The sequence below is a fragment of the Heterocephalus glaber genome, unplaced genomic scaffold (genome assembly GCF_053883595.1).
Source record: "Heterocephalus glaber isolate CG9 unplaced genomic scaffold, H.glaber_assembly_v1.0 deba00001571, whole genome shotgun sequence".
Classification (NCBI taxonomy): Eukaryota; Metazoa; Chordata; class Mammalia; order Rodentia; family Bathyergidae; genus Heterocephalus; species Heterocephalus glaber.
The window spans coordinates 380,932-406,534 of NW_028258356.1; the positions used below are offsets into that span (position 1 = coordinate 380,932).

The following is a 25,603-nucleotide window of genomic DNA, read 5'->3' on the forward strand; positions in this document are numbered from 1 at the left end:
GAAGCAAATATGCCACAATACTGATAAACCTACATTATGAGTTCATTATGGCTTACCATGTTCTCTATCCTGGGTTTTTTGTTCCTTTGTTGTAGTGGGGATTGAACCATGAGCCACTACACAAAGATACAACCCAAGCCCTTTTTATAATTCTTTTTATCTTCTTTTGAAACAAGGTCTTGCTAATTTGCCCAGGCTCCCCGTCTCAGCCTCCCGAATGCTGGGATTACAGGCGTGAGCCACCACAGCCTGTGCATATTTGGATTTTTAAAGTAAAATCTTTAACCCTACTCTTTCAATATGTAATCTTTTCCTCGCCATAGGGAAGACTCTGAATCTGCTCAGCATCTGTCAATGCATAAAACTGGTCTACAGCTCTGCACAGCCCACTCGCCCGGTAGCTCTCGGAGTAGAAAACTGCGGGCGCGGCACCACAGCTCAGGGCTACACGGGCCGCGTCCGCACGACCGCACCGCGCCTGCGCAGGGCCGGTCGCTGGGGCGGAAGCGCGAGCGCCGGGTCACGTGGCCGCGCCGGCTCTCAGGGGCGGAGAGGGTGTGTGCGGCTGGGGCTGCGGCTGGTTCTCCCTGTGCTGCTCGCCCTGGCTGCACGGTGAGGCGGGCGTGCGCGAGGGACGGCCGGGCGTGCAGGGGGTCATGGCATCGCTGGCCGAGCGAGTCTGGGGCCACGGGCGTATCGCCGCCGGGCTCCTGTTCAACCTCCTGGTGTCCATCTGCATCGTGTTCCTCAACAAATGGATCTATGTGCACCACGGCTTCCCCAACATGAGCCTGACCCTGGTACACTTTGTGGTCACCTGGCTGGGCTTGTACATCTGCCAGAAGCTGGACATCTTCGCCCCCAAAAGTCTGCCGCCCTCCAAGCTCCTCCTCCTGGCTCTGAGCTTCTGTGGCTTTGTGGTCTTCACCAACCTCTCTCTGCAGAACAACACTATCGGCACCTATCAGCTGGCCAAGGCCATGACCACGCCGGTGATTATAGCCATCCAGACTTTGTGCTACCAGAAGAGCTTCTCCACCAGAATTCAACTCACGCTGGTGAGTAGCTCCAGCTGCAGGAGATACAAGCCTGAACCCTAGACGTCATCCTCCCGGGAAGTTTGAACGCATATTGTCCTAACCTTGCGCCACGGGCTCTTGCGTCATCCCGAATCCACAAATGAGTCACGCGAACTTCAGGCTAATTGGCAGGAGGCCGCAGAAAAATCCTTGCTGGCGCTCTTTTGGGCTTTTAGCTCAGAAGGGAGTGCTCGTGTGGGTTTTAGCAATTACTATTTGATGGGCTTTCTAAATGCTGTGATTGGTAAGAAAGTGGTGTGCAACTCAGTGTATCAGTATCAGCAAAACCTCAAACTGAAAAGCAGCCCTGCTCCCTAGAGAAAGCACGTCACTAATGATAAATTGAAAAGGTCTACCAAAAGTCTCGGAATATGCCTGCCAACATACTGCGGAGGTGTCTGCATCTTTAAATAAAAGAGTCACCAAAATAATTTTAGCACTTAGTAACTTGTCGTATTTAAGATCTTAATGTTTTTGTTACGTGTTTATGATTATTTGTTGTGTAAACACTAGTTTTGAGGTTCATTTACTTACCTGTGCGTGCATGTAGTATTTTCTTGCATAGTGCAGCGACTCATTATTTTACCCCGAATTTAAAATAGAATTAAATGTGAACATCAATATGGAATTATATTTCACATTTAGGAGGTATGATTAATAATGGGCTTCCCAAATGAAAAAAAAATACAGGCTCATTGCTTCCCAGTTATGTGTTTATGATTAGGTTTATAAAACAGTAAAAAAATACGAAGTGCATATTTCTTGAACGTAATCTGAAAAGAATTTACCTTTTTTTCTTTACAGATTCCTATAACTTTAGGTGTAATCCTAAATTCTTATTACGATGTGAAGTTTAATTTCCTTGGAATGGTGTTTGCTGCTCTTGGTGTTTTAGTTACATCTCTTTATCAAGTGGTTGGTAATTTTCTTTTTCTTTATGTGCCTTTTTAGCAGATTTCATAAATTTTGAAGCTGTATCCCAAGGTTTAGAAAATACAGTATAGAGACAATAGACTGTTGGAAAGAGAGCATAATGCATAAATTGTCTGACTCAAGGTGAAGAGAAGAAAGGAAACAGAAACTTGGGTGTATGATGCTCATCAAATACCTACTTTGTTTGTAAGTGTATAGTGCCCGTGCTTAACACACGGAGTTTGGGGTGAAGTTATATTATTTTCTGGGAAACATTTTCAAAATGAATAATGAGACTTTCTACTTTGTAAGCTCATTGGTTATATTCATCATTCACTCTTTGAAGTTGCTTTGAAGAAGTGAATACACTTACAGAAATTTGAACAGGAAAGAAAAATTTCAGATTAATAGATTTTTTTTTTTTTTTGCCTTAAAAAATATCCTGTGGTTACAAATTGTATATTGGATTTTTTTTTTTCTGGTATTGGGGATCGAACTTAGGACCTTGCACTTGTTAGGCAGGCGTGGCACCACTGAGCTAAATCCCCGGCCCTGTGTATTGGTTTTTAATAGTTTATGTCAGTGAAATATTTTATAACAATAATTTTCTGGGTGCGGTGACTTATGTCCATGATCCCAGCACTCAGGGAGCTGAGGCAGGAGAATCACCAAGAGATCAAGGCCACCCTGGGCTATATAGTGAATCCCTGCCTCAAAAAACCAAAAAAAAAAAAGGGGAGTATTTCACTTTTTCAAGCACAACAGTGCCTTGTCTTTTATAGCTGACATTCATCAAAAATTTGTTCATGGATTCACCTTACTTCATTACCATAAAATCCCAACAAAACATGTTTTTTATTTCTTATGCAGTGAGGAATAAATAACTTGGTGTACAGTACAGGGAAACAGTATTCTCTCTAAACTGCAAACCTTGGTCTGGAAATTCTGGATGTGCCTGCATGGGGAATCAAAGCCAAAATGTGTAACCACTTTTACACTGGATTAGTTTACTGTGGTGAGGCTAGACTGTGGGTACATCTGAAAGCATTCTTGTTACAAATGCCAGGAGTTCAGTAAACCAGCCCTAGCACCTTAAACAGTGGCAGTGATCATTTCTGCAGCATTTTTAAGAAAAAAGTAGTTATAGTCACGATTACTTTTTTTTTGTATTCACAGAGCAATTTAAATAAAAGATGAGCACAATAGTGTAAAGAGATGGAGCCCCCACTCAGTCTGTGCTATTTTGTCTTATTGCAGAGAATGATCTGAGAAGCTCAGTTTTGTGCTTAAAAAAAATTATCTGGATGCACTTAGAGTGAGTTTAAATTTTGCTCTAGGTACAGTAAGTGAACATTCTATTTATCATTTCTGTTAAATGCAGTTTTTGGCCTAAGATGGGTTAAGTGTTTACTAAAAGTAACAATTTTTATTTGTTGAATATTAGTTTCTTGTGTTCCTTATATATAATTTCTATTCACAGTACTTACTGTCTGTGTCAATATGACCATTTTTGTTCACAGAAGTCTTAAAATTACTGTAGATTAGAATCAAAGGATTCTTTATCCTTAAGATACATTTTGTGGGGTTTTTTTGGTACCGGGGACCTTAAGATACATTTTGAAATGAGATTGACCAAGGAATGATTGTAGACTAATAAACTATGGTCAGATTCTATTACCAAAGAACTGTAAAAGTACTCTAACAATAGCTAGATTCCCAAAAAATTCCTCTTAAAGTGGTATATGCCTGTTTTATACCAGTGTAGTTTCTAAGTCATTTCTTCTTAAACTTCTGGAGACACTAAAAGGAATTGAAAGAGGAGTCATCAGCTGTTAGCTTTAGTTGCAAAAAGACAATTGACTTGTATGTTCAGCAGACATCTTTTCTGCCTGATGCTCATCCTTGGGGATACATTCATGAGAAGCAGCTGTAATCCAGCGTTGTAGAAACACTTTTAGACAGCTGCTGGCCTCTGGGTGGGAGAAAAGTCCTGAGGGACCCCAAGGAATAGATCTCAGTTCTCTATCGGGATGTTGTGAGGAGGTAAGACTTGGGGAAAGTTAACACTTTAAGTTGAAGGATGAACAGGAGTTTGCTCAGCCATGGAATGCAGCAGGTCTTTCCTTACACTCTGAAAATACAGAGCATTTGGGAAGAACTGGATTACTTTAGTGAGGCTAGTCTCTAGGTACATTGCAGAGAGATGGAGCTGAGGCGTGGATGAGACTGGCTACCCAGAGTTTTAATGTCATCTGAGGAAGTGTCTTTATTCTGTGGCCACCAGAACAGGAGTTTAGATGGAGTGGCTTGATCATTCCTGTATTGAAAGAGCATAACTGTGGTGCTGCTGAAGGGTCCATAACAGAAAGACGAAAGGTGACCGAGCAGTTAAGAAACCTGTCCATGCTTCAATAGGAATGAAGGCAGAAGGGCCTGGGTTAGGGTAGTGCTGTGGACCTTGGAAGGTGAGAGCCATTTAAGAGGCCTTTTAGAGGAAGAGTCTGTAGCACAGGTAGAATGTGAGAGTGAGGAAAGTGAGGAGTGGGACTCCTGGGGGAGATGAGAGCATGAAGGGTTGGAGTGACACAGGAGAGCTCACTTGTGGAAGAAAGGAGGTTGATTTGAAACAGGTTCCTACAGACTAAGTGAAGATGGCCAGGAAGCTGAGAGGTTAAAGATACTCAGGAAGGGCTGGGAGTGTAGCCCAATGGTAGTATGTATGTCTAGCGCCCATGAGGCTCTGAGTTCCATCTCAAGCATGGCAGAAAACCTCACGGAGAGGAGCTCAGAGCCATAGATGTCAGCAGATAGGAAAAGAGATGACCAGTCAGGGGCCCCTGTGGGTATGGCTATGGGAGGTAATGGTTCCCTTGAGGAAAGCATTAGAGGGGTGTCAGGCAAAAGCCAGGGTGCACAGCAGTTCGGAAAGCAAGGCCCACCATTCCAGGGAATTCTGTGGCAGAGGTGAAGGCTGCGGCTGCCTAGTGAGGCTGGGAGAGAAGGAGGGGCAGACATGCACTCTGCACCCATCCATTGTTGCTGACGTCCTGGCCTCAGGAGTGGGCTGCAGAAGAATCAATTCTTTGTCCTTCGTATCCACAGAGGACTTATTTAAAGCTGGCAGGAGTATGGTTCCGATTTCCTGCTCTTCTGATTGTCTTGGTGAGTTTCTACAGACTCAGAGTTTATGTAACAGGATACCCAGACCTACAGGAAAGGGGGCTATGTAGAAGTTATTCAGAAGTGTGGCTGTTCTTGCAGGCTCTCAAAGCCTCCTTTTCAGTCATTTTTGAGCACTGATGGGATCTGAGGTTTTGAAGTGTCACTTCCACTGAATGATACAGTATTTTAGGATTTGTGACTATCCAGTGTACCTAGGTATATTGATACTGGTTGGGGAATAGTACAGAAAAGCCATTCATAGAGAGGAAAATTTCTTCTGCCATTGATTAAGTTTTTGAAAGTGACTCAAAAGACCACACCAATACAGGCAGCTCCCTGGACAAAACCAAGGTCAATCTGTTAGTTTCTAATCTACCCTATTACCCAGTCTTTCTTTTTTCTTTTTTGACCAATTTTAGAAAGACTGGTTATAGTCTTTTTTATCACCTAACTTTCCATTCCTGCCTTAATTTGTCAGGATCTCTGATGAGTATGGACCCCTATATGCATTTACTTTTCCCTGTTTAATAGGATCAGGTAGGGAGGCTTTTTCCCCCCTTCTGCGGGTGAGAAGAAAATAGATGATCAGAAATTGAATTTATAAGGCTCCTCTTATCCAAAGTATTTAAAAGAGTATTCATATATCTGGCTGATCTTTGAAATCTTAGAGAATAGGCATTTATTCCCCCCTGGACCTTTACCCTACATTTCCATCTGTGTGGCTTTAGTTGCATCTTTGATTAAGCGATGCTTTTCTTTTGTGTCTGACTTGTTTTATCTCCTAATTTTCAGTGGGTAGGTGCCAAACAGCATGAGCTGCAAGTAAACTCCATGCAGTTGCTGTACTACCAGGCTCCAATGTCATCTGCCATGTTGCTGGTCGCTGTGCCCTTCTTTGAGCCAGTGTTTGGAGAGGGAGGAATATTTGGTCCCTGGTCAGTTTCTGCTATGGTAAGTTCTAATTATTTTAGTGCTTAAGAAGCAATGTAATAATAACCCTTACAATATTAATATAATTTTTACTTTTTAGAGCACACTTCTCAGATCTGTTCTCAGATTTAATCTTCTTAATCTCCCTTTATGGAAGACAAACTAAGGATTATTTTTCAGATGAAGAAACAGTCACAGAGAGACAAAGGGACTTGCCCAGGATCTGACGGCTGGGTAGCAGCCAAATGAAGACTGTAGTTCAGATCTTCTGATGCCTGGTTACTGTTCTGACCATGTCAATCTGTAGCCCACAAATAATTGAAACGTTTAATTTTAATTTTTTATAATGAAAATGCAGGTTTATTTGCTGTGTTTTAATATAAACAGTGCATGCTCATTGTATAGATTTTGAAAATACATAAAAATATGAAGAAAGTGGAAGCCCCTTGGAGTCCCTAAGATGCTTTACCATTTTGGTGATAGATCTCTTTTTTTTGGTACCGGGGATTGAACTCAAGATCTTGTACTTGCGAGGCAAGCGGCGGAACCACTGAGCTAAATCCCTGGCCTGATAGATCTCTTTTTTATATATACATAAATGTGCATGCATGTATATGTGTGTAATTTTATGTAATATAGTCCTTTTTTTTTTTTTTAGTACTGGGGATCGAACTCCGGACCTTGTGCTTTCTAGGCAGGTGGCAGAACCACTGAGTTCAATCCCCAGCCCATATAGTTATTTTAAAAAAAAAAATTATTATTAGTACATGTTTGCAGTTCATAAAGATTCCATTTTTTCTCAAAAAAAAAAAATCAACCCTCCAAAAAAAAAAAAGGTTCCATTTATTGTCAGGAATTGGTACATATACATGACATTTCTCAATGCCTTTTTTTCCCCTGTCCCCTCCACCTCCTATTTTCATTAAAAAAATTTTTTTGCCAACATCAGATTCATTTATTTTATGTCCTTATCAAATTAACTATCATAAACAGATCAACAGCCAGACTAATAGTAAAAAAACAGAACACATAAGATAATTATATTAAATCAAAGTATGCTTTTAGAGCCGGGCATGGTCTTGGATGTCTGTAATTTCAGCACTCAGAAGGCTGAGGCAGGAGGATTGCTGTGAGTTTGAGGATACCCTGAGCTACATAGTTCAAGGCCAGCCTGAATTACAAAGTGAGACCGTGTCACAAAAACAAACAAACCAAAAAAAGTGCACCTTGGGGCCAGGGATTTAGCTCAGTGGTTTTGCCACCTGCTGCGCAAGCGCAAGGACCCGAGTTTGATCCCCGGTACCAAAAAAAAAAAAAAAAAAAAAAAAGTACACCTTTATATACCTTGGTCATGGTGGACTACAATAACTTTTTTCTCTCTTTTTCCTATTGTCTATCTTTTATTTTGTACTTTATGTATGTATTTGATTCCTTTTATAAGAGAAACCATATGATAATTTAAGCTTGTATTTCTGATTTCTTTCACTTAACATTGTGGTCTCAAAGTATACCCATTTTCCTATAAATGAGTCAAGTTTATCCTTCTTGATGGGAAACTAGTACACCATTGTATACAAATACCACATTTTTTAATCCATTCTTTTTTTTTTGAACTGGGGATCAAACTCAGGACCTTGCGCTTGCCAGGCAGGCATAGCGCTACTGAGCTACATCCCTGGCCCACCATTCATCTGTTGATGAACATATGGGCTGCTCCCAAGATTTAGCTATTATGAATTGCGCTGCTATAACCATGGGTATGGATCTATCACTGTGGTATGATGTCTAACTCTTTTAGGAAGATACCCAGAAGAGGAATAGCTGAGTCAAATGAAATTTCTTTGTTTTTTTGAGGAATCTCTACACTGATTTCCATAGTGGTTATATCAGCTTATATTCCTACCAGCTGTGAAGTTCCTTTTTCCCTTGCAGCCTCTCCAGCACTTATTATTGTTTGATTTCTTGATGATAGCCACTCTTTCTGGAGTGAGATGGAATCTCAGTATTGTTTTAATTTGCATTTCTCGAATGGCCCTCAGTGTTGAACATTTTTTCATGTTTTATTACCATTTGTACTTCTTCATCTGAGAAGTATCTATTCATTTCTGATGCCCATTTTTTGACTCTTTAAATTTGAGAGATCTGATTTTTTTGAGTTCTTTATATATTCTACATATTAGTCCTTTGAGAAGTAGCTCGCAAAAATTTTTTCCCATTTTGTGGATTGTCTTCACTCTGTTGGTGGTTTCTTTTGCTGCGCAGAAGTTTTAAAATTTGATATGATTCTGTTTGTTGATTCTTGGTATTATTTCTTGTACAACTGGGATTCTGTTCAGAAAATCTTTACCTACATCTATGTCTTCAAGAGTTTTACCTATTTTGTCTTCTAGCAGATTGAGTATCTCTATTTTAATATTTAGATGTTTGATCCATTCTGATTTTATTTTAGTGCATAGTGAGAGATATGGATCTAGGTTCAATCTGCATGGGGATAGCTGGTTTTCCCAGCACCATTTGTTAAAGAGGCTGTCTTTCCTAAGGCAAAAGGATTTGCCCCCTTTGTCAAAGATAAGGTAGTTCAAAGATAAGGTAGCTGAATGTGCCTGAAGTTTTTTCTGCATTCTCTATTCTGTTCCATTGAGCCACAGATCTGGAGGGTTTTTTGTTGTTTTTTAAAAATTTTGTTTTGTTTCTTGCCAATACCATGCTGTTTTTAACACTGTAGCTTTATAGTATAACTAGAAGTCTGGGAATGTGATGCCCCTGCCTTGCCCTTGTTGCTATTCTAGGTCTTTTCTTGTTCTGTATGAATTTTAGGATGGCTTCTCTAGTTCTGTGAGGAATTCTATTGGTATTTTTACTGGGACTGTGTTAAATCTGTATAACAGTTTTGGAAGTATGGCCATTTAGACTACAGTAGACCCTTGACTTAGCAACTCAATTTATTCATGAGGACTGTTTGTAACTCAAGTTGGTCCATTGAAGGCTCCACCCTCTCTCTCCTTATACAGGCCGATCTCAGTGTCCTTAGAGAGACATTGACCCAAGGTTTCTCAATTAACCCCACACTGGAAAGGATGTTGTAATGTTCTTCCAGAACTCTTTAAGGGTTAAACCTGTGTCTGAGACCATCTGGAAGCACAAGCGGCTGGCATTCAGATTATAACACAAGACTTTGGTCATAAGTTAAAACTAAAATACTGGTTTTAACCCAAGTCGTTCGTATGTCAGGCCAGTTGTAACTCCAGGATCCACTATGTATTGGTTCTGCCTATCAAGGAACAGGAAATATCTTTCCATTTTCTGATATCCTTTTCAATCTTGTGTGTCAGAGTACAGTTTCAGGTTTTAATTGCAGAGGTCTTTCACTTCCTTGGTTAGATTAATTTCTAAGTATTTAATTTTTCTTGATGCTACTGTAAAAGGTATTGTTTCCCTAATTTTTCTCTCAGTGAGTTTATTATTGGTGTACAGGAATACAGATTTTTGAGCTTTGACTTTGTATTCTGCTATGCTACTGAATTTAGTTATTCTAGGAATCTTTTCATACAGTTTTTTGGCTCTTCTTTGTAGAGGATCATGTCATCAGCAAATAATGATAATTTAACTTGTTGTTTTGGTGTTGATACTCTTATTTCTTTCTCTTGTCTTAACTGCTCTGGCTAATGTTTTGAGAATTATATTGAACAGGAGTGGTGAGAGCAGACATCCTTGTCTTGTTCCTGATTTTATAGGGAAAGCTTTCAACTTCTCTCCATTTAGTATGATGTTGGCTTGTGGTTTGTCATAAACTGCTTTTATCAGATTGAGATAGAAACCTTCTTTTACCTGTTTTCTTCAGGGTTTTTATCATGACTGGATGTTGGATTTTGTCAAATGCTTTTTATGCATCTGATCTTGTGACTTTTGCTTTTGCTTTTCCGTTTATCTGCTCTATTACATTTATTGGGTTTTTGGGTTTTTTTTGGTTCTGGGGATCGAACTCAGGTCCTTGTGCTTGCAGGGCAGGCGGTGGAACCACGGAGCTAAATCCCCAGCCCATTTATTGGTTTTTGTATGTTGAACCATCCCCGGATCCCTGGAATAAGTCCTGCTTAGTCATGATGTGTGATCTTTTTGATTATTTGCTGCATTCTGTTTTCCGTTACCTTATCTAATGAAGATTTCTGCATCTGTTTTCATTAAAGAGATTGGCCTTGGGGCTGGGGATTTAGCTCAGTGGTTCCTGTGCCTGCCTTGCCAAGCGCAAGGTCCCGAGTTCAATCCCTGGTGCCAAAAAAAAAAAAGAGAGAGATTGGCCTGTAGTTCTGTTTTTTGGTTGGGTCCTTTTCTGGTTTGGGAATCAGAGTGATGTTTGCTGCCAGGAATGACTTTGTTCTTTTTTTTTTTGATACCAGATATCGAACTCAGGACCTTGTGCTTTCGAGGCAGGCACAGTGCCACTGAGCTAAATCCCCGGCCCAGCCAGGAATGACTTTGGGAGTACTGCTTCCCTTTCGATTTCATTAGAGTTTGCAGAGTGCTGGTATTAGATCTTTTCTAAAGTTCTTGTAGAACTTGGCAGTGAATCCACTGGGACCTGGGCTTTTCTTAGTTGGTATTTTTATTACTTCTTCAATTTCATTATATTGATACTGGATTATTCGGGATTTTTTTATCTTCTTGGTTCAGCTTTGGTAGTTCATATATATCTAGGAATCTATCCATTTCTTCTGAATTTTCAAATTTTACTAGGGTACAGGTTCTCAAAGTAGTTACCACTGATCTGGATTTGAGCTGAATCCATTGCAGTTTTGCCTTTTTCATTTCTAATTGCATATATTTGGGTCTTTCCTTTTTTTGGTAAGATTGGCTAAGGGTTTGTCTGTTTTGTTTATTCCTTCAAAGAACCAACTCTTTGATTCACTGATTCTTTGTATTGATTTTTTAGTCTCAATTTCATTAATTTCTGCTCTGACCTGATCTTTATAATTTCCTTCTTTCTACTACCTTTGGATTTAGATTGTTCTTGTTTTTCTAGGACTTTGATGTGCATCATCAGGTAATTTATTTGAGCTTGCTCTTTTTCTGATGTGGAAATTCACTGCTATAAATTGCCCTCTTAGTACTGCTTTTACTGTGTCACATAGGTTCTGGTATGTAGTACTGGCATTATTGTTTGATTGAAGTAACTGTCTAATTTCTTTAATTTCATCTGTGACCTATTGATTATTCAAGAGGGTATTGTGTAATTGCCACATTTGCATAGTTTCTGTGGTTTCTTTTGCCATTGATTTCTTGTTTTATTGCACTATGATCTGATAATATGCTTGAGATAATTTTGATTTTTTGCATTTACTTAAGCATACTGTATAGTCCAGTAAGTGGTCTGTTTTAGAGAAAGCACTGTAGATACTAGTAAGTTTACCTTGCCACAACTTTACCATCTAGAACACAATGAGAATGTCTTTTTTATTGGTGGTATTAATTTACCAAACATTTTTGTAGCCCTTATTCTGTTCCAGGGACTGTTTAAAGCACTTTGTAAATACTAACTTATTTGTTCCTCATAACCTTATTAGATTAATACAGCATTATTCCTATTTTTACTCATGAGGAAAAATGAAAGGCAAAGAGTTGAATATCTAGCCCAGGATCGCACAGGTAATAATTTGAATCCATGCATTCCGACTCCAAAGTCCATATTCCTCTCTTCCCCCCACAGTGCTGGGATCGAACCCAAGGTCTAGTGCATGTTAGGCAACTGCTATACCACTGAGCTACACTTCCAGCATCCCCCCCACCCCCAAACTTTTGTTTTGAGATAGGTCTTCCTGTACTGCCCAGGCTGCTTTCAAATTCTTAGGCTCAAGTAGTCCCCCCTCAGCCTCCCACGCAGCTGGGAGTGTGCTGCCAGAGCACAGAGTCCACATTGGGCACTCAGCTATGCAGCCCCTGAGACAGGTAGGTGTTTCCAGTTCATCTACTTTGGCACATGCTTTTTTCTAAAGCAGCACTCATTGGACCATCTCTCAAATAATATTTCCTCTTACTTTACAGAAATCCTAGCCTCTGCCTGGACACCTGAAATTAGAAGGGCATTGGCCTTTTGTGACAGCTCTCTGACAGGTTTAAACAACAGGAAGTGAGGCATGGTGGCAGATGCCTGTAATCCCAGAGCTCGGGAGGCTGAAGCAGGAGGATTAGGAATTAACGGCCAGCCTGGGCTACATAGCAGTACTGTCAGAGAGAGAAAAAGAGAGATACAGTAGACCTTTAAGTTACAACTGGCCTGACATACAAACAACTAGGGTTAATTAGGTTAATGGAAGATTAATCTGCCTCTTGTTATCTATAGCATGTACCCAGGTAAACATCCAGATTTCAACTGTGTTGACTTACAACCTACTTGAGTTACAACCACCCCTTGGGAACTGATCCAGTTCGTAAGTCAAGGGTCCACTTTTTATAGATAGACAGAGACAGATGGACAGAGAGAGGTATGAGGAGAGGAAAAGGGAAGCAGAAAGGGCGTAAAACACCTCATAGGAGCAGGCAAGCTGAAGCCATGTAGTGTAAGAGAAAGTCACCTTCATTCCTTACTGTCCCTAGGGGGCATCACTGAGTCATGAAAGTAGAGCGAGTAATTGTCTTTTTAATTATATCCTGGGTCATCAAGAAATAGATATGTGGCCGGGGATTTGGCTCAGTGGTTTCGTCGCATGCTGTGCAAGTGCAAGGACCCAAGTTCTATCCCCGGTAACAAAAAAATAAAAATAAATAAATAAATAAATAAATAGATATGTGACATGGTGTGAACTCAATAAAATTAACAATAATATATTTTATGTTTTTTTTAAGTTTTTTAAATCTTTAAGGAGCAAGTGTTTCTGTTTAACAGATACCATTGTTTAAAATCAAATGCAGCATTACTCTACCTAAAAAAGTAGAGTATTCCTCTTGTCCTCTTATGACTATACTAATTGAAAATCTGATAGGGGCTGGGGATTTAGCTCAGTGCCGCCGCGCCTGCCTCACAAGCAGAAGGTCCTGAGTTTGATCCCTTGTACCAAAAAAATCTGATAAAACCTTCCTGGGAGACTGAAATAGCTTCAAATATGTTTTCCTTGGAATTTAAACTTCTTAATACTTTAAATCATAGCTAATATTTTATCTAAATTCTCTTCGGAGATATAAAATGGTTTTATAATTTTTTAAGCAAAATTGTAGGCTAGATTTGAGCAGAACATTCCATGTGTAATGCAGAGCACATCACAGTGGTCCCCCTCTCCTTGGCCAAGTTGGTCTGCTCCCTTGTCCTGATCACTCATCCTGCACTTGCACAACTCCGCATTTTGACCTGCCCTAACCCCTTTAATCTTGATGTGCTTTTGAGAGCCACAGTGGGTTAAGAGCAGGCAAGTTTTCTCCAGAACCAGACTGCCTGGGTTTAAATCTCAGTGCTGCTCCCTGCTAGCCTGGCGCTCTTAAGCCAATTACTTTAGCTTTCTGTGCTTTGCTCTTTCATCTTTACAAAAGGATATTTTTACAGCTACTTCATGGTTTAAGGGGATTAAATGAGTTATCCACATTTGTAATCTTAGTTCTCTGGGAGGCTGACTCAGGAGGATCACAAGTTTGAGCTCAGCCTGGGCAGTTTAGTGTCTCAGATATAAAGATCAGAAAGGTCTGGGGATATAGCTAGAACAATTTATGGCACGTAAGTTATATAAACTTTTATTATGATTTTTTTATTATGTACTCAGGTAATTACTGAGTTCTTTGAGGGTAAGAACTTTGTACATATTTTTTTCCTTTCAAGGCCTGGCCCTAACTTTGTAGCTATCCAGTGGATGTTTATTGATTCCAATAGGACTAAAAGTGAGCAATGAAAAAGACTTGGAAGGCTATATTCCAAAATGGCATGGTGGTTGGGATTATGAGAATTCCTACTCTTTTTTTTGTTTATTTTTGTTTTTGTTTTGTTTTCTGAGGCACGGTCTCCTTTTGTAGTTGAGACTGCCCTTGAATGCAATATATAACCCAGGCTGGCCTCAAAGTTGAGGCGATCCTCCTGCCTCAGCCTCCCGAGTGCTGGTATTACAGGCGTGCGCCAACACCCCTGGCTTTTACTCTTTTTTTTAAACTTATCTTTGTTTTCTGGTTCTTCTGTAATACATTTCTTTTTTTTTTTGCAGTACAGGGATCAAACTCAGGACTTTGTGCTTGTGAGGCAGGCGTATTGCCACTGAGCTAAATCCCCGGCCCCATAATACATTCCTTAATAAATTATTACAGCTGGGTGTGGTGGTTCATGCCTACAGTTCCATCTACTTGAGAGGCTGAGGCAGGAGGATTCATTGAGTCCAGAGGCTAGAAGCCAACCTGGGCAACTTAGCAAGACTTTCAAAAAAATTATTACAAAATATTTCTTACATGAGTAAGAAAAATGAACATAGAAATTCATATTCAAAGACAAGTTTATTATTGCAGAATAGTCCATTGATTCTTGTGCACTTACTTTTTTTTTTTTTTTTGGTACCAGGGATCAGACTTGGGTCCTTGAGCTTGTGCAGCAGGCAGTGAAACCACTGAGCTAAATCCCCGGCCCACACTTACATTTTTAACACTATTCATTCTGTTCTTCTGTATGCAATTCTTGCTGCGTCCCAAATTAATTCTTTTTCTAGTCCCCCCCCCCATTACTGGGGATTAAATCCAGGGCCTTCCCACTCAGTTACTTCCCCAGCCTTTTTTTTTTACCTTTTATTTTGGAAAAAGGCTCTTGATAAGTTGCTGCATTGCCCAAGCCAAACTTGAACTTGCAAGTTGCCTCAGCCTGTCAGGATGCACCACCATGCTCAGCTTCTAATCTTGTTTTTAACTGTTGATGTTTGAGTTTTTTGGGGTTTTTTTCCGTACCAGGGATTTAACTCGGGACCCTGTACTTGCAAGGCAGGTGGCAGAACCACTGAGCTAAATCCCCGGCGATGTTTGAGTTTTAAAAATTCTAATGAAATACATTTTCACCGGATCATAATGATTACAGTACATTGTGTTAATCATTCTTTTGTTTTATTTGTAGCTTATGGTGCTGCTGTCTGGTGTAATTGCGTTCATGGTGAACTTATCAATTTATTGGATCATTGGAAACACTTCACCAGTCACGTATCCTTATAATACCCTACAAATGCTTGGTCTTTTATGTTTCCAAAACTATCACATTCACCCCTTCCTTGAGTGTTGCACTAACTGTTGTGTGGCCTAAGTTGAAAAGAGTGGTTAGTTTTAGTCTTTCGCTGTATCTTTCCACACTAGTCTATAGAATTTTAATAAGAACTCAGGAAATGAGTTTCCTTTCTGTAGCATGAATGTTTTTGAGTTTTCTTAAGTAATAGGTGAACTTTTCTGTTACAAAAATTATTCTAGAGTGCCATTTCTTAGTTGCTTTAAATAATCTTTGCTGGGTCGGTAACGGGGTGGTGGCGTGGCTCTTGGTCACTGTCCAGTTACCTAGAACAAAGCAGAAGTGTGCTTAGCTCACGTAACAAAAGATCATTTTAGACCCCTGGCATGTGGTTTTGGAGTGTCTTTGTACTTACAGTACTTGGGTATGAGTTTGCCTTGTTATTTTTTAATAATTCAGATTTAAAACTAAGCCATGTTGGAGGTCAGAGTCACTTGCCCATTTTCACCGTTCTGCTCGTCCGTCTGTTTCTCTGGGTGTTTTACCCCACATAGGCGATTGTGAAAAATGGACCCCCCAAGTCAGAGGCAGTCTGGTACTGTTTTATTAGGGTCCACTGATTTATATAAAGAAATGACTACTGAGATCCAACAAAATAAATAACTAGCACATTGACCAACTATGACTAAATAACGATGAAAAAATTTAAACTGTTAAATACATTTATTTTATGCCAGATACTATTAGAAAAATTTTGTGTAGATTGGTCCATTTAGTTCTCGCAGTGGCTCTGTGAAGTAGTCCATCATTTTATTTTTCACATAGGAAAAAGAGGTTAAATAATTAAAGCCACACAACTGAGGAGCATGATGTCCTGAATGGAATACATGCAGTGCAGTGCCAGCACTTGTGTGTGCTTCATGCTGCTATATCGAGGCATCCAAGAATGAGCCCTGATTGAAAACATCCATTCACTAGACAAATATTTATTGAGTACCCACTATCAGCCACTATTCATTTACATTCTGAGCATCTGTATACCACCCACTGGAAGTACAGTCATGAACCAAATAGAGATGATAACCTTCACCTTCACAGACTTAAACTCTGATTAAGAATACAAACTTTACACAAAAGATATACACATACAGTGTTTGGTAGTATTAAGTGCGCAGGAGAAGGAATAGAGCAGGAAAGCAGGTACAAATGTTGGGGGCAGGTCTGATGGTTTGGGTAGGGTACTCAGAAAGCCTCACTGGGAAGGTGAGTTTTTAGTGAGGACTGAAGGGAATAAGGTTGCTCCGTGCAGATTGGGAAGGAGGAACATTCTAGGGAGAGACAGCAGCAGCTGAAGGGCCTCGAGGAACAAGGAAGCCTGTGTGCTTGGAACAAGATGAACAAAGCGGGAGAGGTAGGAGAGATCCAGACTGAATGGAGTTTTCACATAACCACTGTTACTCTAAGTGAGATGGGAAGCCATTGCAGTTTTATTTTGTTTTGAGACAGGGTGTTACTATGTAGTACAGGCTGGCCTTGAACTCTGAATCCTCCTGCCTCAGCCTCCCAAATGCTGGGATTATAGATGCTCGCCACCACACCTGGCTTCTCCCTTTTTTTTGTAAATAGGGTTGCTGAAGAGTCTTTAAACTTGCTTTCCCTTTAGTATAAATGTCTTTAACATTATGAACTGCTTTAAAAAGGTAAGGAGTACAGAAGTTTAAAGTAAAAAATAGTGCATAATTAAGAATAAAGCTTATTTTATTGATTACATGAAACATCCTTTGGAAAGTGCTCTGCAACTCAGGAAATCACCTCCATTGGATCCAGTGAGCACAGGTACCCCGTGACCCAGGCCACGAGCTCCTGGGCACTAACACTGCCAGCAGGGGTTGCAGGCAGTTTGCTTGGTCTCAAAGCAAAGGCAAGAGCCTGAACTTGGAGGTCATACAGGCTGGGTCTGATGCTCAGCTTGCTCACTTCCTGCAAGCCTGAACAGGTTGTGGGAGCTCTCAAGGTGTCACTGATCGCACATGAAGAGGGAAAGAAGGGGCAGTGGTTGGTTTGGTGGTAGAGCACTTGCTAGCATGTGTGAGGCCTTGGGTTCAGTCCCCAGTACTGCAAAAAAAAAAGCAAAAGGAGTCAAGTACCTTGTAGATGTTATTACACATAAGTATTGCTATTGATAACTATATTTAAAAATTCTGTTTAAAATATGGCAGAATAATAATTTTAAAGACAAATGTGTTGTGGTTTGCTTTGTATATGAACAATGATGTGGGAGAACCTTAATCCAGAAGTGAGTCATTGGCCATATAGTAGGTTAGAATAGTGACTTTGGAGTTAAATACTCTGAACTCTCCCACTAAAATCCTCTGTGACTGGCGGCAAGTTAAAGTCCCTGAGCCTCCACAAGCGTGAGATGGGAAGAGTGAGTGTGCAGTGGAGTGAGTGTGATGCCTCTGGAGATGGTGTCAGCGGTGTCATGTAAAGGGCTAGCGTGCTGGGATGGTGCTCAGTATCCCTCCCTCCCTGTCTCGCCCTCTTCCTTCCTAACCCTAAGCTTACCGGAGTGTTCATGTGGAGGCAGCCCTCTGGCACCACGCACCTTACCTTGTGTGCCGAGGACAATTAATTAGAAATGCCACTATACAACAAAACATAAACTCCTGCACAGAACGTCTCTGAGTCTTGTTTTGAATTTCTTTCCTAACCTTGTATTGTAATCTCCTTCCTCTTTGGAGAGGTCAACAGGAACTACTGAGGCAGTCTCTTGTCACCTTTTTGTGTGGTTTTTGATACTGAGGATTGAACCTAGCACTGAACTATATGCCCGCCACTTTTTAAATAATTTTGATAGAGGGTCTCACTAAATCACTAAGTTGCTCAGGCTAGCCTTCAAACTTACATGCACACGTGTATGGGGTGTGTGCGGTGTGTGTGTACCTCACATCTAGCTTGTTGCTCATTTGTACCCTTATCTGAAAACCCAGCTATAACATGTTTGGACACTTCAAGTTCTGCATTACTTTATGTGGAGGATACATTTTATTTAAGGATCCACTGTCAATTAATCAAGGTCTTGGCATTTTATGTACATTATTTGGCATTCTCGCCTATACTCACTTCAAGCTCAGTGAACAGGAAGGAAATAAGAGCAAACTTGTGCAACGTCCTTGAGTTTTTGTGGAGAAGAGAAAGTTGCCCCAAGACAAAAAAGTGTTAAGTTACTTTCAAAAATGAAAAAAATTGTAGTGCAAAATTTACTGAATGGTTTATAAGAAGTAATATAAATATTATTCACAGATGTGACTTTTTTAATGGTAACAAAGTTTATTTGAAAAAGTAAAAGTGAAGAGTGAAGGAGAAACTGGCTCTACAAAATTTGATCTTGGGCCGAATGAAAGAGGAAAAAGCAAGATAAAAGAACACCCTGGAGCTGGATGTGGTGATGCACGTCTGTAATCCCAGCACTCGGGAGGCAGAAGCAGGAAGATTGCCATGAATTCAAGACTAGCCTGAACTACATAGCAAGACCCTGTCTCAACCCCTGCCTCAGAAGAGAGGGAACACCATGGAGGAAGCAGGGTAGGCTATCTTGAGGAAAGCCACAATAGCGAGCTTTATCAGGGAGCTCCTTCTAAAAGGGGCTCGCCAAATAAATGTTACTGGTTTTGGCTTGCTCGCCACTCCTTCTGGAATGAGATTCATGTTCCCTTCATCGCAAAGAATTGAATGAAATGAGCAAAAAGCAGTGACAAAGTTGATTTGAAAAGGTAAAAGTGAAAAGTGAAAGAGAAAATGGCTCTGCAAAGTGAGGGTGGGCCTAGTAAAAGCAGAAAAAGCAAAATAAAAGTATACCCTGGAGGACACAGAGCAGGCCTTTCCTTTTCGTGAGGAAAGCCACAATAGCCACAAATCTGACTTTTTTAGTACCTTTTTCAAAAATTAAATTTCAAAAACTTAAGCTGGGCATGGTGGTGCACAGCTATAATCCCAGCATGTGGGACACTGAAGCAGGGGAGTTGCAAGTTCAAGGCCAGCCTGGAATCTGTCTCCAAAAAAAAAAATCTCAAAAACCAAAATGGTTTGTGCTGCTTTTCAAAGATGATTATAGGACAGCCCACTTATACCAAGTGAAATACATGAAAAGTAAAGTTCTGTAATAATAAAGGATTCTGTATTCCAGTACTACAGAAGTATGTTTTTTTAGTATTCATATTCTTCTTAGGGCATGTAAGATCCCTCTACTTCCTAGTAGACAGTTTTCCATTGTGAGATGTATTATAATTTTGGTCATAGTGTTAAGGGGTGGTGGGGCTCAAACCCAGAGCCTTGCACACTCAAGTTAAATACTCTGCTGCTGAGTTATATCCATACCCCTAAGTCACATTTGAAAAAGGAATAATTTTTTGAGATACGAAGGAAATACATGATTTCTGATTAACAAATACTATATAGTGCCACATATGTAATTGTAAAATGTATTTCTACCTTCCAATATCTTGACATTTAAATCTTTTTTTGGGGGGGGGGTACTGGGGATCGAACTCAGGATCTTGTGCTTCTGAGGCAGGAGCCGGAACCACTGAGCTAAATCCCTGGCCCATAAATCTTGAAGTTATTAACTTCACAGCAAATTTAAATTGAGACAAATCATTCCTTTGATAATAAATAATTCTTTTTCCAAACATAAACTTTCTGTGAAAAAGGAACATAAGAAAACCGCTATATGGGCCAGGGATTTAGCTCAGTGTTGGCCTCCCAAGCGCAAGGACCCGAGTTCGATCTCCGGTACCAGAAAAAAGAAAACAGCTACATGTACAAAATATACCTTCAAAAAGATGATAAATTTTGGTATGTCTTATTGCAATAACAAACACTCATATATATCTTTTAGATATTTTTGAATTCTTTCCTGGCTCATTTAAAGTAAAAAGCTTCACTGAAAATCAGCTTTGAAGAATTCAGCTTGTAAGTCAATCTGCTGTATGATTAGCATGTATGGTTGTCTGTTTTTGTTTTAAGTATTCTTTGGTTCTCAGTTTACAAAGATATCTTTTACTGTGCTAAGAAGGACAGAGTATCTCATCTCTGATACATGAGCCTCAAGTATTTTCTGTGTCTAAGAAACTTTCTCTGGGTATGTTTAAGTTAACCTAGTTATTTCCCAGAAGCTGGAGGAAAGTATTCACAATGAGTATTATTTGATTTAAGTACAGTGAGCACTAAGAACTGAGTTGATTTGTTCCATGTACAAATTCTTAATTGTAAATAAAACTTGGGGGCAGTGTGGGGACTTATAATAAATGAGTGATGTCAGTAGGAATGCCATAAGAAAGTTAGAGCAAGTTGGGTAAGGGTGTGTGTATATAAATGAATAAAATATGCTAAAATCTTGAGTGTGGTGTTTTTGCCCTGAAGACAATCATTACATTGAAAAGAAATTCCTGGGGGAAAATGCGCCACATGACTGGGACCAAGCACAGAGACAAGCTAGATGCCGTGCTTTGGAAGAAAACATGCTGTCCTTTTGTTACCATATAACTGGACTTATTTTTTCATCCTATGTTAAATGACTTAAGTTTTATCTGTTAACAATAAAAAGGCCCTTTTTAAAAAAACCTTTGGTCTTGCATATTTGAGCCAGTGGAAGAAAGCATGTACATGCATGCATCCTGCTCCTGGATATACAGGCTATAATGAAACAATTCTATCTCCCTTTAAAAATGACATGAATGGGGTCAGGGATTTAGGTCAGTGGTTCCGCCACCTGCCTCACCAGTGCAAGGTCCTGAGTTCGATCCCCGGTACACCCCCCAAAAAAATTACATAAATGAGAAAACCTGTGAAATAAAGCAAGCTCTCATATTTAATTTTAAAAAATATTTTTAAAACTTGGCTACTTTTAAGTCATTATTGCCTTAAAATTTATTTCAGAGCAACAGGATTAATCAAGTATTCCACATTCATTCTATCAGTAATAGCTGTTGGATGAGTGAATATGCAGGAAATTATAATTTTCCACTTGTATTAAGAGTAGATGAATCAGATTGACCCTTACAATATCTTTTTCTTGTTCATGTGCATTTCTTTACTTGGATTCTATTTTTAGAAAGTATACATAAAACATTAAATGTGATTTTGTTTCATATTTGTTAGAAAACATTTCCTTAAATTTTCACAATTGTTTTATGAAGTTATTAGGAGGTGAGCTGTTGCAAATGCAGTGAATTTGTGGAATATTTTTACTGTTTTTTTTTGCGGGGGGGTATTGGGGATCGAACTCGGGACCTTGTGCTTGCAAGGCAGGTGATGGAACCACTGAGCTAAATCCCCAGCCCCTATTTTCACTGTTTTTAATGTAGAAAACAGCACAGCACCTGAGTCATAGTAATTTACATTTTTCTAGTTGAGTAAAACTATCTCACAAGTACTATGTATGCCACACAAACAAATGTGGATATTTAACCAGCTATGACTATGGATTTCTTTCTTTCTTTCTTTTTTTTTTTTTGGTACCGGGGATCGAACTCAGGACCTTGCTCTTGCAAGACAGGTGGCAGCACCACTGAGCAAAATCTCTGGCCCATGACTATGGATTTCTAAGTGTTTAATTTTTTAAGTCACTCGTAAAAGATTGGTTTTTTTTTTTTTTTTTTTTCGGTACCAGGGATTGAACTCTGGACCTTGTGCTTGCAAGGCAGGTGCCGGAAACAGTGAGGTAAATCCCTGGCCCTGTGTTTCTTTTTAAGATCAAATGATCTGTGTCAACCATGGTTTTTTGGGACAGGGTCTCACTGTGTAGCCCAGGCTGGCCTCAGATTTGCTGTCATCCTCCTGCCTCAGGATCACAGGCATGTGCCACCATACCTGGCCCAACTCTATGTCTTCATTTTCCTTTTCCTGTTTGTCTTGCTCTATCGTGTCAATTTCCTGTTTTCTCAGTTCTTTTCTCACGTAGAGCCCAGGGTTTCATGCAGGAGACAAATAGGTGGGCCTTCACAGGAGCTGGCTGGTACAAAAGAATGTTGAGATCAACTGGGATCTCTACAACTCTGATTTCCTATAGGAAAGAGCATGTATTCCAAACAGCAAGACCACCCCTTTTGGGCTGGAATTCTTAGAGAATTATGGAGGGACTTGACCATATTTTTAGAATCAAAATGTTTTATTCAATTTAACAACAACAAAAGTACATATAAAGAAAAATGCTGCGACAATTGGTTTCCCAACCAACTCTACGTTCCAGTCTGCACATGTCTACTCCACAGGGTAGAAATGTTAAATTCTTTTTATCTTGTTGAGTCACAGAGGTGGTCATGTGACATCTCAGCAGTGAAACAGAATGAGGAATCTGGGAAGATGTCTGGGAAAAATGCTTTCCTGATTAAAGGGACAGATGTGGCTGCTACTCCCTATTCCTGCCTTTTTCCTGACTTCTGTACAGCAGATATCTGAAATTGTGCTGATCTGTTTATGACCATAAAGGGTAGGTGAAAACCGATCAGAAATGTGTTGAGTGTTAAAACGGTGCCATCAGATGGCAGTCTTCAGGCCTCCTGATCTAGAGAAAACTAACCCCCTATTTGATTAATGTACTTTTAGTTGTTGGAGCTGCAGGCATGCCAGTGATCATCTGGAGGTAAAAAGGAGCAGGCATGGGTGACCTGCTGTATTAGACTTTGGAACCCAAGGACCAACAACCAGATGTAGCTGGTTAAAAAAGTGGAGTAGTAGCTAGCCTGACCCCAGTCCATAGAACACCAAACCCAGGGCTGAGGGGTTTGGAAAGGAGAGGGTGATTCATCTCCTAAGTGGAAGGTAGACCTGGAACTATTGCTGGCCTTTGCTGAATAAACCAGTTCCAACCAGGAACAAATTTCAATCAAGGAGGGTAATAACCTACCTTTTCCCCCACCATCCTCCTTGTACTCCTTGACTGGTTATTCTCAATTATCCAATATTCCCCCATCCTAGCCATAGGCTTGTACCTATTCAGTTACCACCCCATCCTAGTGGTTCCTCAGTTTCGCCTCAAGCAGAGTCAGTAGGCCAAGAAAGCACTATCAGCAATGACAGGTCATGGATAAGTCTTAGAACTGGGCTTTCTGTGGAAGTTACAGATACTCAATAGGAGAATCTAGGACAACGATGGCAAACCTTTTAGAGCTTTCAGTGAAACATCTGACTGCAGCATGTGTGCCATAGGTGTGCCACAACTAGTCTAGAAGAAACTAATAATGCACTAGGACTTCTGTAAAACCACAGGAGCATGGAGGTGCACTAGCAGGCCTGCCAGTGCCCATTGTAGGGATCCAGCTTGGTATGACTGTGGCCATCTTGAGCCATGATTCTGTGATTGCCCCTGAGTAACCCTGGTCTTTTTTCTGTTGAACTGTTTTCCAGCATCCCACAAGTAAGCCTTTAGGGTGGTATGTAGGACTTTATGATTTTATGACTGACTGGTGCATGGCACTAGGAATGTGCCCGAGGTCTCTGATGTTAGCTTGGGTACATTCCCAGTTTGAATGAGGGTCACTTTTGTCCTGACCACTTAATTATATAAGGGTTTCCCTCTGACCCAGATTGCAAGGGTCCACTCGTCTTACTGCCACCTCTGACGTGCTTCTGTTAGTCCCCAGTAAATTTGCATTCTGTGTAATCCTGGCTCTGTTTGCCTCTTTCTTTGGTCTTATGCCATTAGGTTCTGGGATACTCACACACCATGGGACTCTGGAGATAGGTGAGAAACTGTGGTGGGAAGAAATGTCTGCAGTTTTCATGAAGTGTTTAAATGGAGAACTTCTCAACAAAATACAGGACCATTCTCTGAAATCATAAAAACCATCATAAGGATGTCTAGTGTCTGTACAAAAAAAGCATTCTCCCCAGGGATGTCAAGCCCCTCCAAAAACTCAGTGTGCTGCCTGGGGCTGGTAGCGCACACCTGTAATCTCAGCACACTAGGAAGTTAAGGCAAGAGGATCACAAGTTTGAGCCCAGCCTGAGCAACTTAGTGTAGGACTCTGTCTCTGGAAAAACAATAACAACAACAATGTGTTCTGAAACTCAAGAAATTTGACCAAGAAGCCATGAGCTACAACTTCTGTTCACTCCCCCACCACCACCCCCAGCCCTACTCTATTAGCTCCAGGGAAAGTCTGAGAAGACCTCTTTTGGGGTTCGTGAATGTCATTATGTTACTTTCCAGTCCAACTCTACATTGGCGTCTTTCTCAATCTGAAGATGTACAACCAAAGTGGAACACTCTGAATTTCCTTATCCTAAGATGTTAGAGGAGAGAAGTCATGATATTCACCTGGAACCTGCTAGAAATAGCATGCTCTTAAAGAGTGACCATCACGTGATGTATGAACTAATCCTGGGTCATGCAATTAATAAAATTCCTGTAGACAAGTACCAAAGTATTGTCTGTGACAGTTCACAAATGGTTTGTTAGCAGTTCAAGCAAGATAAGTATAGTAATTATGAGCAAATGTTGAAAAAGAGCATTTGAATGTTACTGTGACAACTAGCATGTGATTTTTTATGTTTTACAGAAGTATTTTATATTCTATAAAAGTATTGAACATGAAACCCCAGCCATCCACCACATGTAGTGTGAGGATCACCCACACATGTGGGGTTTGGTTGCTTGACTTAAAGCAGGTCTCATGTTACGGGCTTTGAATTTCCAGATCTCTCCAGCCTCCGAGAGCCTTGGAGTTCCGTAGAAGAGCAGGAAGACTCAGCGGGACCACATCACATACCACATTCATCCAATGGGCTGCTGAATAGCTCCACAAAAAAGTATAATAAAGACTACAAATTCAGCATCTCCCTAAGTGAACTCATCTTCCTCCTGCTCCAAATCCACTTTTCTCCCACAGCATTTTTACCATGTGCTCAGATGAAACATCTCAGAGTCATTGAACTTTTCTTTACCTCACCTTCTTGCCCAATCTGGCAGGAAATCTGGTTGGATCTGTTATGGTTTAGGTCTAAAATGCCCCCCCAAACTCAAATGCACACAGAGGTGGGGCTTCTGAAAAGTGATTAGATCCTGGGGCGCTATGCTCATCAGTGGATTAATCACTGTTGTGTTCATAGCTGACCTGCCGTTAGGAGGTGGGGTCTGGTTGAATGAAGCAGGCCACTGGAGCCATGGCCTGGGACGGGATAGTGCCCTCCCCAGATCCTTCCCTCTCTCTCTGCTTCCTGGCCACCATGATGTGAGCAGCTTTCCTCTCCCCGGGCTCTCTCACCATCCTCCTTCTGCCTTAGAGCCAGCCAAACGTGGATTGAACTGTGAGCTGAAGTAAACTTCCTTTAAGTTATGGGTATTGGGTACTGT

General features: G+C 40.5%; 1 protein-coding gene and 1 long non-coding RNA gene across 6 annotated transcripts in view; one reads left to right on the forward strand and one right to left on the reverse strand.

Moving 5' to 3' along the window:
• Positions 1 to 516: 516 nt before the first annotated feature.
• Slc35e3 (solute carrier family 35 member E3) lies at positions 517 to 25,087 on the forward strand. 4 transcript variants are annotated; one of them, XR_015443452.1, is made up of 8 exons: positions 517 to 1,058; positions 1,884 to 1,994; positions 5,094 to 5,153; positions 5,946 to 6,104; positions 15,148 to 15,230; positions 22,697 to 22,738; positions 23,954 to 23,992; positions 24,948 to 25,087. XR_015443452.1 is itself a non-coding variant. In XM_087192408.1 (7 exons), the coding sequence occupies exons 1-6, from the start codon at positions 657 to 659 to the stop codon at positions 22,716 to 22,718; spliced, it is 837 nt and encodes a 278-aa protein (XP_087048534.1). In that variant the 5' UTR covers positions 517 to 656; the 3' UTR covers positions 22,719 to 22,738; positions 23,954 to 24,139. The 4 variants fall into 4 exon arrangements, 3 of the variants coding, with proteins under 3 accessions (XP_087048534.1, XP_021108022.1, XP_004875099.1); XM_087192408.1 differs by lacking the exon at positions 24,948 to 25,087 and having other exon boundaries at positions 23,954 to 24,139; XM_021252363.2 differs by lacking the exons at positions 22,697 to 22,738; positions 23,954 to 23,992; positions 24,948 to 25,087 and adding an exon at positions 18,240 to 20,870 and having other exon boundaries at positions 518 to 1,058.
• The window catches only part of LOC147823640 (uncharacterized), a 53,570-nt gene continuing 44,956 nt past the window's right edge, over positions 16,990 to 25,603 (reverse strand). Inside the window, exons 2-4 of one of the 2 annotated variants that reach the window (XR_015443454.1) lie at positions 23,974 to 24,078; positions 22,120 to 22,261; positions 16,990 to 17,364 (exon numbers count right to left, since the gene is read on the reverse strand). This is a non-coding gene — a long non-coding RNA (uncharacterized LOC147823640). Of the gene's footprint in view, positions 17,365 to 22,119; positions 22,262 to 23,969; positions 24,079 to 25,603 lie in introns of both variants that reach the window. The other variant, XR_015443453.1, reaches the window with a different exon arrangement.

What these genes read in the sequence shown, in the direction of transcription:
- Slc35e3 (XM_021252363.2), top strand. Translation starts at nt 657, where the DNA reads ATGGCATCGCTGGCCGAGCGAGTCTGGGGCCACGGGCGTATCGCCGCC. An exon ending in CCAGAATTCAACTCACGCTG is followed by an intron (nt 1,059 to 1,883) that starts GTGAGTAGCTCC and finishes TTTTCTTTACAG; the next exon opens with ATTCCTATAACTTTAGGTGT. An exon ending in CCTGGTCAGTTTCTGCTATG is followed by an intron (nt 6,105 to 15,147) that starts GTAAGTTCTAAT and finishes TTTTATTTGTAG; the next exon opens with CTTATGGTGCTGCTGTCTGG.